Source organism: Balaenoptera physalus (assembly GCF_965194825.1).
Source record: "Balaenoptera physalus genome assembly, chromosome: 1".
Lineage (NCBI taxonomy): Eukaryota > Metazoa > Chordata > Mammalia > Artiodactyla > Balaenopteridae > Balaenoptera > Balaenoptera physalus.
The window spans coordinates 30,967,205-30,982,863 of NC_138882.1; the positions used below are offsets into that span (position 1 = coordinate 30,967,205).

Below are 15,659 nucleotides of genomic sequence, written 5' to 3' on the forward strand. Positions count from 1 at the left end.
TGAGCACTTGGAAAGAATGTGTATTCTGCTGCTTTCAGATGGAATGCTCTATAAATATCAATTAAGTTCATCTGTTCTAATGTGTCATTTAAGGGCTGTGTTTCCTTATTGATTTTCTGTCTGGATGATCTGTTCATTGATGAAAGTGGGGTGTTAAAGTCCCCCAGTATTATTGTGTTGCTGTTGATTTCTCCTTTTATGGCTATTAGCATTTGCCTTATATATTGAGGTGCTCCTATGTTGGGTGCATATATATTTACAATTGTTATGTCTTCTTCTTGGATTGATCCCTTGATCATTATGTAGTGTCTGTCTTTGTCTCTTTTAACAGTCTTTATTTTAAGTCTATTTTTTCTGATATGAGTATTGCTATTCCAACTTTATTTGATTTCCATTTGCATGGAATACATTTTTCCATCCCTCACTTTCAGTCTGTTTTTGTCCTTGATCTGAAATGGGTCTCTTACAGACAGCATATATGCGTGTCTTGTTTTTGTATACATTCAGCCAACTTATGTCTTTTTGTTGGAGCATTTAATCCATTTACATTCAAGGTAGTTATTGAAATGTATGTTCTTATTGCCATTTTGTTAATTGTTTTGAATTTGCTTTCGTAGGTCTCTTTTCTTCCCTTCCTCTTTTGGTCTCTTCTCTTTTGTAATTTGATAACTAACTTTACTGTCATGCTTAGATTCCTTTTTCTTTTCTGTGTGTGTATCTATTGTAGATTTTTGGTTTGCAGTTACCATCAGGTTTTGATAAAGCAGTCTCTATATAAACAAGATTGTTTTAAGTTACTGGTCTCTTAAATGTCAGATACATTTCCAATATTCTGCATTTGTACTCTCTTCTTATCACAATTGCTGGTTTTGATATCCTATTAGGTAGGCCAAAAAGTTCATTCAGGTTTTTCATAACACTGAACAAACTTTTTGGCCACGCCAATATTTGTTTGTGGATGATTTCCTACCTTTACTGCATGCTTGCCTTTACTGGTGAACTTTTCCATTTGTAATTTTCTTGTTTCTAGTTGTGGCCTTTTCTTTTCTGCCTAGAGAAGTTCCCTTAGCATTTCTGTAAAGCTGGTTTGGTGATGCTGAATTCTCTTAGCTTTTTGTAAAGCTTTATTTTTCCATCATATCTGAACAAGAGCCTTGCTGGGTGGAGTTTTCTTGGTTGTAGGTTCTTCCCTTTCATCACTTTAAGTATATCATGCCACTTCCTTCTGGTCTGCAGAATTTCTGCTGAGAAATCAGCTGATAACCTTATGGAAGTTCCCTTGTACATTATTTGTTGTTTTCCCCTTGTTGCTTTTAATATTTTCTCTTTATCTTTAATTTTTGTCAGTTTGATTCATATGTGTCTCAGCATGTTCCTCCTTGGGTTTTTCCTGCCTGGGACTTTCTGCACTTCCTGGACTTGGGTGACTCTTTTCTTTCTCATGTTAGGGAAGTTTTCAGCTATTATCTCTTCAAATATTTTTCAGGCCCTTTCTCTCTTCTCCTTCTGGGACCCCTATAATGTGAATGTTGTTGAGTTTAATGTTGTCCCAGAGGTCTCTTAAACTGTCCTCGTCCTCATGTCTTTTCATTCTTCTTTCTATATTCTGTTCTGCAACAGTGATTTCCACCATTTTCTCTTCCAGCTCACTTATCCATTCTTCTGCCTCAGTTGTTCTGTTATTGATTCCTTCTAGTGTATTTTTCATTTCAGTTATTGTATTGTTCCTCTCTGTTTGTTTGTTCTTAAGTTCTTTGAGGTCTTTGTTAAACATTTCTTCTATCTTCTGTCTCTGTGCCTCTATTCTTTTTTCTGAGATCTTGGATCATGCTTACTGTCATTACTCTGAATTCTTTTTCAGGTAGATTGCCTATCTCCACTTCACTTAGTTGTTCTTCTGGGGTTTTATCTTATTCCTTCTTCTGGGACAGAGTCCTCTGTCATCTCATTTTGTCTAACTTTCTGTGATTGCAGTTTCTGTTCTTCAGGCTGCAGAGTTGTAGTTCTTCTTGCTTCTGCTGTCTGCCCTCTTGTGGATGAGGCTGTCTAAGAGGCTTGTGCAGGCTTCCTGGTGAGAGGGACTTGGACCTGCCCACTAGTGGGTGGAGCTGGGTCTTGTCCCTCTGGTGGGCAGGGCCTTGTCAAGCAGTGTGTTTATCAGGTGGCTGTTTTTTCAGGAAGACTTTAAGTGGCCTGTCTGCTGATGGTTCAGTCTGTATTCCCATCCTGTTGGTTGTTTGGCCTGAGGCATCCCAGCACTGGAGCCCACAGGCTGTTGGGTGGGGCCAGGTCTTGTTGAGAAAATGGCAACCTCCAAGAGGGCTCACACCAATGAGTACGCACCTGAACTGTTGCCGCCAGTGTCCTTGTCCCTGCAGTGAGCCATAGCCAGCCCCCACCTCTTCAGAAGCACCTCTAATACTAGCAGGTAAGTCTGGCCCAGTCTCTTATGATTTCACCCCTTTTTCCCTGGGTCCTGGTACACATGAGGCCCTGTGTGCACCCTCCAAGAGTGGAGTTTCTGTTTCCACCATCCTGTGGAATTCCTGTGATCAAACCCCACTAGCCTTCAAAGCCAAATTCTCTGGGGCTCCTCCTTCCATTGCCAGACACCCAGGCTGGAGAGCCTGACATGGGGCTCAGAACTTTCACTCCGTGGGAGAATTTCTGTGGTATAATTATTTTCAAGTTTGTGGGTCACCCGCTCAGAGTGTATGGGATTGATTTTATCATGATTGCACCCCTCCTACCATCTTGTTATGGCTTTTTCTTTGTCTTTGGATGTAAGGTGTCTTTTTTGGTAGGTTCCAGCTTTTTTTCTTGGTGTTTGTTCAGCAGTTAGTTGTAATTTTGGTGTTTCTGTAAGAAGGGGTGAACTTACATCCTTCTTCTCTGCTGGCTTGTCTCCTCCTCCTCATTATCATGATTTTAAGACATTTTAATATGTAGCAATCTGTCTCAATAATGATCATAAAATTTCCTTTTTCTTTATGTGTATGTATTTTTAGCATTTTGTGTATGTATAGTTAGTATTACTAGGCAATTAAAAACAAGTAGGCTTTGTAGAGCATGGCCATTATAGTTATTAATACTGAGGTAGTAGATCTTAAAAGTCCTCATTAGAAGCAAAAAAAAATTTTGTAACTATGTATGGTGACAAATACTAACTAGACTTATTGTAATCATTTCACAGTATATACATATATTGAAACATTATGTTGTACACCTGAAACTAATATAATGTTATATATAAATTATACCTCAATTTTAAAAATGAAAGCTGATCCTGAAGGGAAGCTCTCTAGAGAATGTAATTGGTTACAGTCCTAGTAAATCATCTCTGTTTGCTCCTATTGCAGCACTGTGCCCACCCCTCTGAAGCAGGTGAAGCAACCAAGGAAGAAAAGAACCATAAAAACAAGTAGGCTTTGTAATATCAATCACATTGTCATTGAAACAATTAGCTCACTTTCACTTTTCTCAGTATTAGTTGTTCTTTCCTACAATTTTTTTAATGACTTCTGATCCTATGTATCCTATGGTCTTCTCTGGGCTTGGGTCTATCTCTTAGCTACCCATATTGCTTAATGATTTGAGATAATTCTGTAAGAACACTTGTATTGAAAGTATTTATTATGCTTTTAATGGTGATGAGCATGGCATCTCATTTCCTTGGGTGTGGAAAAGAATTGCAAATCAGTGGCTACCTTCTCAAAGCCCTTTTGTGTCATGTTTTATTTGTTTATTTATTTTAATCAGCTAATCAAGATTGCTTTTATGATGCTAGAGAGTGTGTGAAGAAAAGGGAACCCTCTTGCACTGTTGCTGGGACTGTAAATTGATACAGCCACTATGGAGAACAGTATGGAGGTTCCTTAAAAAACTAAAAATAGAACTACCATATGACCCAGCAATCCCACTACTGGGCATATACCCTGAGAAAACCATAATTCAAAAACTGACATGTACCACAATGTCCATTGCAGCACTATTTACAATAGCCAGGACATGGAAGCAACCTAAGTGTCCATCGACAGATGAATGGATAAAGGAGATGTGGCACATATATACAATGGAATATTACTCAGCCATAAAAAGAAACGAAACTGAGTTTTTTGTAATGAGGTGGATGGACCTAGAGTCTGTCATACAGAGTGAAGTCAGAAAGAGAAAAACAAATACCGTATGTTAACACATATATATGGAATCTAAAAAAAAAAAAAGTGGTTCTGATGAACCTAGGGGCAGACAGGAATAAAGATGCAGGCGTAGAGAATGGACTTGAGGACACAGTGAGGGGGAAAGGTAAGCTGGGACGAAGTGAGAGAGTAGCATTGACATATATACACTACCAAATGTATAATAGGTAGCTAGTGGGAAGCAGCCACATAGCACAGGGAGATCAGCTAGGTGCTTTGTGACCACCTAGAGGGGTTGAATAGGGAGGATGGGAGGGAGATGCAAGAGGGAGGGGATATGGGGATATATGTATACATATAGCTGATTCACTTTGTTATACACCAGAAACTAACACAACATTGTAAAGCAATTATACTCCAATAAAGATGTTAAAAATAAAATAAAATAAAATGTTTGTTTTCTCCGGAAAAAAAAAAAGGATTGCATTTATGGTATATACTCAAACTTTAGCTTAAAATCCTTTACCTCTCACACCCTGAATTCACTATATGAAGGTCCATACCTCACTGAGCCATCGATGGAGGCAGTAAGCACCACTTGTTTGTCTTCTACATAGATTATTTGAATAATTTCTAAAGAATGAGCACGCCAGGACAGCAGCTGTTTGAATTTCTAGACAGCAACAATAAAGCATATCTCATGTAATAAGTATGTACTGATTCAAATTCAATCTTGAGCAAAAAAACGTTAAGCATTAAAGAGCTAAGCTAATGAATGAATGGTGTGGACATCTGCACAAGACAATGAAATGCCCACCCCAATTATCTCTTCTTTTGCTTGTTGAGGTACCAGAAATTCTATTTATAGATATTTGTTAATCTATACATATCCCTGGGACAGGAACTATCTTACACCTTTAGCAACTTATCATTTAATTGAGGATTAGCAATTCATTTAGTTGAGGATAAATAGATGACTAGATGAAAGAAAAGTCTTAGTAGAAGTGTTGGGGGGGGGGGACTGAAAGATATAATCAGGAGCAGGAGAAGGCAGAGTTATAGAGGAAGGCCAAAGGTGAGATTGGCAAGAAGACTTTTCCTATTTCCAAATTTTATCCAAAGATCCCTGGCTAATTGTTTTTGTTTGTTTGTTTTGTTTTGGGGGGTTTTTTTGTTTGTTTTTGTTCTTGGTGGTGACGGTGGGGTATATATGATAATTATATACCACAAGGAATTAACAAAAGGAATGGGCCCAGCTCATTCTCTCTCAAAGACATCTTGTGGCTTGATTGGTATGTTCCTTCAGGATGTGACTTATCCTCAAGTTTAGAGCCTCTAAATGGTCTCTAGAAGAAAATTTTAAACTGTTTGAACTAGAGTTGTCAACTGGGGAGCTTGCTCTGCAGTAATATCCCTGTAAAATATGTTCCCTCTCTATCACTGATGAACCCAAACTAAGATATTACTTCCTCCTGGTCATCTATGTGGGAGCTAGAATTCTGGCAGCTTAGAGTTCTATAAGGCCTGAATTCATTTGGACTTTAACATAGGTTAGGCAAAATTCCTCCTAAATTTCTTGACCTTCTGATTCAATTCCATGTTCCTAGAGAGCCAGGGTAAAATCTGCATTCTTCTACTTATTTTCTCAAAGCTTTTCAAGAACGTTTGGTCATCCAAAGTTTCTTTCCCTGCCTGCCTTCGGATGGGATTCTCTAAGGCAAGTAATTCAATAATATGGACCACATGTATAGTAAGAAATACATTTTACTTCATGACCCAGTAAACACATGCAATACGTGCACATGCATCTGAAACAATTTTCAGTATCCTTTACAAAGGATACTTAACCTTATTATGTATAATGTATACTGATATTGTCTATTCTATTCTATTGTATTCATTCCACTCCATTCTCTTCTTTTTCATAAAAATACTGCTTGCCACTTATTAAATTGATTTGATGACCTCCCCTAGTGGATCACAGCCTGTAATTAGAAAAACACTGATCTAAGACTTTTTTTCTGTAGGCATGTGAATATAATCATGTATTATTTCCCTTTCTGTGGATAGGTTTTGACTACCCTATCTCTTAGACTATGAGTATTCCATGGAGCATCTTTTAAACTGTACTGTTGCAAGAGAACAAGATTAACCTCTGATTTATAGACTGACGTTTTCACTATAGTTGTAATCTATAACTGAATCTGGTTTAATGCATGGTACATATTAGTGTATGTAATAATGAGGCATCTTATGACCAGATTCTGTCATATATTTATAAATAAGCAGCCAGATACAAATTGGAAAATCGCATTGTCCAAATAAAGAAAACGTTGAAATGAGGTTGAATAGGGAACAATTTGAATATATTATTAAAATAGATTCTCTTCTTTTAAGTTGGTGAAAATGCTTTAAAATCAATTCCACTATTATTCTAATTCAATATTAATACATAACTTTGTTTTAAAGATTTTCTCTGAATTTTGAAAGGTCTTGATTGCCAGTTTGTAGGAAGTCCATTTGCAAAAATGTAAGTTTTGAATTGTATTTTTTATCTGTTCAAATTAATAGAATATTGATAATCATCATGAGTAAGAGAAAACAGTTAGATAACCCTCTACTCATAGATGGTTCAAGCATATGATTGTTTTTGTTCCGCTCACAGCATGCCTTATAGTTGAAACAGTAAGTTGAAACTTACCGTTTTCCATTTGCTAGCAGTATGTGTTATATATGGAAAGAGCATTAGATTAGAGGACAAGAACCCTGATTCTGGCCCTGACTTCATCGTTAACTGTGATGTGATCCCAGGCAGGCCACTCTCTGATTTCCCCTCTACAAATTGAAGATAATCATACTAAAGCTATATATTTGAACTTTATAAAAACAATAAGTGGTTCTTAGAAACAAAAAGAAAACTCTGTAGATCAAATGAAATAATGTTTGAAACAATAACCATTCTAAAACACTCTGCAAGGAATCCTATCCTAATCCACGTATCCATATGTTAGTATTAATACCAATAATCCAAAAACAAAACATTATTATTTAAGCAAATATTTAGCTTTTGGATTTGAAGTATTAACTTTTAGGGAAATAAGCCTATGATAAAATAGTGCTTCCTTGCTGTACTCTTTAATTAGTGTTTAGTTTTTATAATATATGTAGATATATTTGCATATCCACATACACACAAGAAGTGCATATTTAAATGGTTAACAAATAAGGATGTTGACATTTACATTACATTAGCACTAAAAATAGAATAGCATATATTTAATTATAAGGATGATTTAGACTAGGGGGGAAGAAGAGTTTCTTGAAAATAATAATGTCTGGGAACTAGGCTGGGCTTGAAAAGAAAGGTTATGGAACTTTCTTCTATGAAGTTGTATAAGATATAGACAATGACTGGAGGACTAGATGATGTATGAATTCTTTTAAGCTCTGGGTTTCCACATAGACTCTAACAAATAAGTCAAAACATGAAATAGATGCAGAGTGACCAGTGGTTGGTTTGCTCACTCACTCATTCATCCCCTATTTTCTCCAGTACACCATTGTTATTTGCCATATAGCTTAAGTTTCAATAGTAGTATATATGACTTGAGAATAGGCAGTCGTGTCTTGTATTTCTATCTTTTGTGGTGTCTAGCACAGAGAAATGCTCAATAAATATACGTTGATTCATTAATTAAACTAAAACTAAAGTTCTTACCTTTTCATCATGAGGTGGATCCAGGAAGGAACTAATACTGCAAAGGATAACGTGTCCTTCTGTATGAAATTTAAACATTGGAATTTTTAATTAGATATTCTGTTGTCTAAGTAAATACTATTCAGACTTGTTTTGAATCAGGCATTTAAAATGGTAAATAAAATAGTATCTGAGAGGTGCAGTGGCGGCAGCTGTAGCAGGGATGCGAGCAAGGCAGTGACCATGTGGGAAGTGGTCTCACTCTTGGGAAGCTGCTGGGCACCGTTGCTGTGCTGAACGTGGTCCTGTACCTGCTCTGGGTGTTCTTAGCGATGGCCTGAAAATCTGGTGGTGCCAGCCACTCGGAGCTAATCCACAACCTCCGCAAAAATGGAATCATCAAGACAAAGTATTTGAAGTAATGGTGGCCACAGACCACTCCCACTATGCAAGATGAAACCCTTATATGGATTCTCCACAATCAATAGGGTTCCAAGCAAAAATCAGTGCTCCACACATGCATGCATATGCACTTGTACTTCTATTTGATTAATTGCATGAAGGAGCTAAAGCTTTTGATGTAGAATATGGAAGTAGAATTCTTACTTCATGTTTTGCATGAAGTTGAATCTAGTGGAAAAATCATAGGAATTGATCACATTAAAGAGCTAGTAGATGATCCAATGCTTTTGTTTTCAGGGAGAGTGTAACTGGTTGTGGGGGATGGAAGAATGGAGTATGCTGAAGAAGCCCCGTATGATGCTATTCATGTAGGAGCTGCAACCCCAGTTGTGCCCCAGGCTCTAATAGACCAGTTAAAACCTGGTGGAAGATTAATATTACCAGTTGGTCCTGCAGGTGGAAACCAGATGTTGGAACAGTATGACAAGCTACAAATGGCAGTGTCAAAATGAAATATCTGATGGGAGTGATATACATGCCTTTAACAGATTTAAAAAAACAAAAACAAACAAACAAACAAAAAACCCCACAGTGGTCTAGGGACAAACTGCTGCTTTTAGGCAACATCAGCTTGACCTGTATATAATATTACAGTGGATTGCTCACCTCAGTCCTTAAAGCTTTTTGAAAATCAACAGCATCACAGCTTGTTTTGGGCTTTCATACACTATTTTCAGCATGAAAATGTGTGGTTTTGTGGGATTTCTAATCCTTCAAAGAGGCACAGAAGCCAAACTGGTAGAAGAAGGATGCTAAGTATAAATTTGTGTATTATTACTTTAACATGCCCACATTTTACTTTACATATTAAAAGGAGGGGTTCTGCAAAGTGGAAAACTTAGTTTGTGAATTGATTTTGAGGAGTGGTTTTTCTTTTCTTAGACACTTCGTTCTGTTCTGATGTTAATTTATCAGATTGCTTTTGTGTATCAGATAACACCACCATTCACAAGTTAAGTTTCTTGGATTTTGGATGTCTGTTCGATGCTACAAAGAAAATAGAGATGAGCTTCCTTTTTAAAGCTTTTGACGTGGTGTCATAGAATGGCATGTTGTAGATACAAGCAGCTGCTCTGTTACCTTAAAACTAAGCATTTGTAAATATTAAAACGTAAGAAGATGGCAGGTGATTTCCTTTAAAACAGCTGTTCAGAGTAGACATACTTCACATAGTTCTTCCTTTCTTTAAAAGTTATACGAGGGGCTTCCCTGGTGGCTCAGTGGTTGAGAATCTGCCTGCCAATGCAGGGGACACGGGTTCGAGCCCTGGTCTGGGAAGATCCCACATGCCGCGGAGCAACTAGGCCCGTGAGCCACAACTACTGAGCCTGCGCGTCTGGAGCTTGTGCTCTGCAACAAGAGAGGCCGCAATAGTGAGAGGCCCGTGCACTGCTATGAAGAGTGGCCCCCGCTTGCCGCAACTAGAGAAAGCCCTTGCACAGAAACGAAGACCCAACACAGCCAAAAATAAATAAATAAATTAAAATAAAAAAAAAAAGAAAGGAATTCCTTTAAAAAAAAAACGTTATCAGAGACTTGTAGCTCAGTATTGTTTTTTCGGTTTCTAATTTGCTGCTGATAATGTATATGGATTTAACATGCTGTGTAAGCTGCGTCCTAGTTACTGAACAGTTTATGCAGTGCTGCTTTGCCAAATAAAGTTAAAAGTGAAAGAGACAAAAAAAGAAAAAATTGAATCTGAGAAACCAGAAATGAAAGATGAAGTTTCATATCAATTTTTACATGTAGAAATTCCTTTTCATTTCTAGCTTAATAAGTCATAATGTTTTGCCTCATACACTCAAAGTTCTTGTAAACATCAGGGTAGATGAAATAGAAATGAATACACCACTACCAAATGGAGTCCAAGCTGTTATGGACACACAAATCCTACAATCCAAATGATAGCTACAAAAACTAGATTTAAAAAAGCAACAGTGACTACACTGAGCATCATATTCAAACTGCAGAAAATCAACTATAAAGAAATAATCTTCAGGGACTTCCCTAGTGGCGCAGTGATTAAGAATCTGCCTGCCAATGCAGGGGACATGGATTTGAGCCCTGGTCCAGGAAAATCCCACATGCTGTGAAGCAACTAAGCCCATGCACCACAACTACTAAGCCTGTGCTCTAGAGCCTGCGAGCCACAACTACTGAAGTCCGCGTGCCTAGAGTCCCTGCTCCTCAACAAGAGAAGCCACCACAATGAAAAGCCCACGCACCGCAACGAAGAGTAACCCCACTTACCGCAACTAGAGAAAGCCTGTGCGCAGCAATGAAGACCCAACGCAGCCAAAAATAAATTAATTAAAAAAAAAAAAAAAAGAAATAATCTTCAAAGAAGACAGAGGGGGAAAAAAACACCTTTTTTAGAGGAGCAAAGGTAAGAATTACATATGACTTCTCAGAAACTCTACACAAGCAAGAAGAGAATAGAGTGAAATATTTAAAGTGTTGAGCAAAAACCCCACCAACCTAGAATTCTGTATCCTGGGAAATTATTCTTCAAAAGTGAAGGAGAAATAAAGATTTTCTCAGACAAACAAAAACAGAGTTTTTATTGCCAGTCAACCTGCCTTGCAAGAAATGTTTTTTAAAGTTCTTAAGAGAGAAGAAAAAAGATATAGGTCAGAAACTCAAATTTACATAAAGAAAGACATGCATAAGAGAAAGAATGAATGAAGATTAAAAACTAATAGATAACAGTTTATTCAAAATAATAACAGCAACTGTATTTGATGATTATAGCTTATGAATACTTGAAATGAATGACAGCAAGGATGCTAAGTGATAGGAGAGAAGAATTAGGAATACTTTTGTCTTATAAGGTACTTGCACTACCTGTGAAGTGGTATAGTGTTATTATTTGAAAGTGGACATGGATTTGATATAAATATATATTGTAAATTCTGGGGAGACCACTTTTAAAAGTTAAGAAAATATTCCATGGTTGCTACTTGATCGCGAGGTGCAGGGTGCTGGTCAGGGAAAAGATGCCCAGATTGGCAGGCCAGGCCAAGTCTCTGACCACACAGTGCCAGCAGCAGCAACAGACTCATGCCCTGCACTCAAAAACAAACAAATAAATAAACAAACAAATAAAATTTTAAAAGGAGTATAATTGATATGCTAAGAATGGAGGGAAAATGGAATCATATAAAATGCTCACTTAAAACCACAAAAGGCAGAAAAATAGTAGAAGACAAAAGAAGGAACAAAAACAAGGGCAACAAAGAAAACAGTAAGAAATATGGTAGATATTAATTCAACTATATCAGTGATCACTTTACAGGTCAACAGCTGAATAAACCAATTAAAAGACAGAGATTGTCAGAATGGAATAAAAGGCAACACCCAACTATATGTTATCCATAAAAAATCCACTTTAAATATAAAGACACATATAGATGAAAAGTAAAGAGAAAGATTTACCATGTTAACACTAATCCAAAAAAAGTAGGAGCACCTATTATTACTTTCAAAAAAGAAGTCTTCAGAGCAAGGAAAATGATCAGGGACAAAGAAGGGCATTACATAATGATAAAGGGGTTGATACTTCAAGAAGCCATAACAATCCTTAACATGTATGTGCATAATAAAGCATCAAAATACAGAATCCAAGGAGGAATAGATGAATCCATGTTTATAGTTGGAGACTTCAACACCCAACTATCAGAAATGGACAGAAAATCAGTAAGGACATAGTTGAACTAAACAGCACCATCAATCAACATGGATATAATTGACATCCATAGAGTAGTTCATCAAACAGCAGCAGAATACACATATTTCTCAAACTCTCATGGAACATTTACTGAGATAGACCACTTTCTGAGCCATAAATCACACCTTAACAAATTTAAAAGGATGGAAATCATAAAATGTATGCTCTCAATGTAAGAAATGGCACAATGGAAATAAATTAGAAATCAACAACAAAAATTAAGCTGGAAAATCTCAAAATACTTGGAGATTAAACAACACACTTCTAAATAATAGGTCAACAAAGAAATCTCTATAGAAATTTAAAAATATTTTTAACTAAATGAAAATGAAAATACAACTTATCAAAATTTGTGGAAAGCAGTGAAAGCAGTGCTTATAAGAGAAATTTATAGCATTAGATGTATATATTAGAAAAGAAGAAATATCTAAAATCAATAATCTAAGCTTCCACCTTAGGAAACTAGAAAAAGAAGAGTAAATTAAATCCAAAGTAAGCAGAGGAAGAGAAATAATAAAAAAGTAGAACAGAAATCTATTAAACTAAAAGTAGAAAATCAACAGAAAAAATCAACAAAACCAAAAGTTGCTTGTTTGAAAAGATCAATAAAATGATAAAGCACAGCTAACTAAGAAAAAAGAGAGAAAACATAAATTACTAATATCATTACTTAAGAGGGGACATCACTACAGGCCTCATGGGCACTAAAAGGATAATAAAGGGATACTATGAACTCTATGCCCACAAATTTAATAACCTAGATGAAATAGACCAATTCCATGAGAGCACAATCTGCCAAAACTCACACAAGAAGCTAGACAATCTGTACAGGCCTACATTTTTAAAACTTTGAAAAAGTGAGATATAACTGATGTATAATATTATATGTCACAAGTGTACAACATAATGATCCACAATTTTTAAAGGTTATACTCCATTTAAAGTTATTATAAAATATTGGCTATATTCCCTGTATTATAAAATATATTCTTGTAGCTTATTTATTTTATACATAATAGCTTGTACTTTTTAATCCCCTACTCCTATCTTACCCCCTGCTTCCCTCTCCCCACTGGTAACCACTAGCTTGTTCTCTATATCTGTGAGTCTATTTTCTTCTATTATATGCATTAGTTTTTTTTAAGATTCCACATATAAATGATATCATACAGTATTTGTCTTTCTCTGTGTGACTTATTTCACTTAGCATAATACCCTCCAAGTCCATCCATGTTTTTGCAAATGGCAAAATTTCATTCTCTTTTATGGCTGAGTAGTATTCCACTATATATATATGTATATATATATATATCTCACATCTTCTCTGTCCATTCATCTGTTAATGGACACTTAGGGTGCTTCCATATGTTGGCAATCGTAAATAATGCTACTATGAACATTAGGTGTATTCTTTTTGAATTAGAGTTTTGTTTTTTTCAGATATATACCCAAGAGTGGAATTGCTGGGTCATATGGTCTATTTATAGTTTTTTGAGAAACCCTCATACTGTTTTCCACAGTGGTTGCACCAATTTACATTTCCACCAACAGTGTAGAAGGCTTCCCTTTTCTCCACATCCTCACCAATATTTGTTATTTGTAAACTTTTTGATGTTAGCCATTCTGACAGGTGTGAGGTGGTATCTCATTGTGGTTTTGATTTGCATTTTGCTGATGATTAGTGATGCTGAGCAACTTTTCATGTGCCTGTTGGCCATCTGCATGTCCTCTTTGGAAAAACTGTCAATTCAGGTCTTCAGCCCATTTTTCAAAATTGGATTTATTTATTTATTTTTAAAATTTGGTTGCGTTGGGTCTTAGTTGTGGTAGGTGGGCTCTTTAGTTGCGGCTCGTGGGCTCCTTAGTTGCAGCTCACTGGCTCCTTAGTTGTGGCATGTGAACTCTTTGTTGCAGCATGCATGTGGAATCTAGTTCCCAGGCCAGGGATCAAACCCAGGCCCCCTGCATTGGGAGTGCAGAGTCTTAACCACTGCACGACCCCATCAGGGAAGTCCCAGTTTTGGGGTTTTTTTTTGATGTTGATTCATATGAGCTGTTTATATACTTTGGATATTAATCCCTTATATGGTTAATATCAATTGCAAATATTTTCTCCCATTCATTTAGGTTGTTTTTTCATTTTGTCAATGGTTTCCTTCTCTGCGCAAAACTTTTAAGTTTAATTAGGTCCCATTTGTTTATTTTTGCTTTTATTTCCTTTGCTTTGGCAGACAGATACAAAAAATATATATATTGCTACAATTTATGTCAAAGAGTGTTCTGCCTATGTTTTCCTCAAGGAGTTTTATGGTTTCCTGTTTTACGTTTAGATATTTAATCCATTTAGAGTTTATTTTTGTATATGGTATGAGAAAGTGTTCTAACTTCATTCTTTTACATGTAGCTGCCCAGTTTTCCCAGCACAACTTATTGATGAGACTGTCTTTTCTCCATTGTATACTCTTGCCTCCTTTGTCATAAATTAATTGACCATAAGTGTGTGGGTTTATTTCTGGGCTCCGTATTCTGTTCCATTGATCTATGTATCTGTTTTTTTTTTTTCCCTGCCAGTATCATACTGTTTTGATTACTGTAGCTTTGTAGTATAGTCTGAAGTCAGAGAGCATGATTTCTCCAGCTCTGTTCTTCTTTCTCAAGGTTGTTTTAGCTATTCAAGGTCTTTGTGTTCCTGTACAAATTTTTAAAATTATTTGCCCTAGTTTTGTGAAAAACTGCCATTGGTATTTTGATAGGGATTGCATTGAATCTGTAGATTACCCTGGGTAGTATGGTCATTTTAACAATGCTAATTTTCCAGTTCATGAACACTGTATATCTTTCTGTCTGTTTGTGTCATCTTCAATTTCCTTCGTCAGAGGCTTGTAGTTTTTTAAGTATAGGTCTTTTACCTCCTTAGGTAGATTTATTCCAGGTATTTTATTCTTTCTGATGCAATGGTAAATGAGTTTTTTTCCTAAATTTCTTTTTCTGATAGTTTGTTGTTAGTGTATAGAAATGAAACAGATTTCTGTGTATTTATTTTGTATCCTGCAACTTTACTGAATTCATTGATGAGCTCTAGTAGTTTTCTGGTAGCTTCTTTAGGATTTTCTATGTATAGTATCATGTCATCCTCAAACAGTGACAGTTTTACTTCTCCTTTTCCAATGTGAATTCCTTTTCTTTTTCTTCTCTGATTGCCAGGGCTAGGACTTCCAAAACTATGTTGAATAAAAGTGGAGAGAGTGGGCATCCTTGTCTTGTTCCTGATCTTAGAGGAAATGCTTTCAGCTCTTCACCATTGAATATGATGTTAGCTGTGGGTTTGTCATATATGGCTTTTATTATGTTGAGGTAGGTTCCCTCTATGCCCACTTTCTGGAGAGTTTTTATCATAAATTGGTGTTGAATTTTGTCAAAAGCTTTTTCTGCATCTATTGAGATGATCATATGGTTTTTATTCTTCAGTTTGTTAATATGGTGTATCACATTGATTGATTTGCGTATATTGAAGAATCCTTGCATCCCTGGTATAAATCCCACTTGATCATGGTGTATGATCCTTTAAGGTGTTGCTGGATTCAGTTTGCTAGTATTTTGTTGAGGAGTTTTGCCTCTGTGTTCATCAGCAATA

At 36.3% G+C, this 15,659-nt stretch overlaps 1 protein-coding gene, 1 long non-coding RNA gene and 1 pseudogene across 7 annotated transcripts in view; 2 read left to right on the forward strand and 1 right to left on the reverse strand.

Moving 5' to 3' along the window:
• Nucleotides 1-15,659, forward strand: part of LOC309665139 — a 324,111-nt gene that overhangs the window by 61,643 nt on the left and 246,809 nt on the right. For all 5 annotated transcript variants that reach the window (XR_014266228.1, XR_014266229.1, XR_014266230.1 and 2 more), the window contains exon 4: nt 3,360-3,421. This is a non-coding gene — a long non-coding RNA (uncharacterized lncRNA). The remainder of the gene's footprint in view (nt 1-3,359; nt 3,422-15,659) is intronic.
• Nucleotides 1-15,659, reverse strand: part of WDR64 (WD repeat domain 64) — a 156,724-nt gene that overhangs the window by 20,949 nt on the left and 120,116 nt on the right. The window contains exons 22-23 of the mRNA XM_082471325.1: nt 7,858-7,916; nt 4,703-4,812 (exon numbers count right to left, since the gene is read on the reverse strand). Coding sequence (XP_082327451.1) covers nt 4,703-4,812; nt 7,858-7,916 — 169 coding nt within the window. The remainder of the gene's footprint in view (nt 1-4,702; nt 4,813-7,857; nt 7,917-15,659) is intronic.
• Nucleotides 6,677-9,418, forward strand: LOC309665034 (protein-L-isoaspartate(D-aspartate) O-methyltransferase pseudogene; annotated as a pseudogene). The gene has a single exon. The product of its transcript is annotated as a protein-L-isoaspartate(D-aspartate) O-methyltransferase pseudogene (transcript).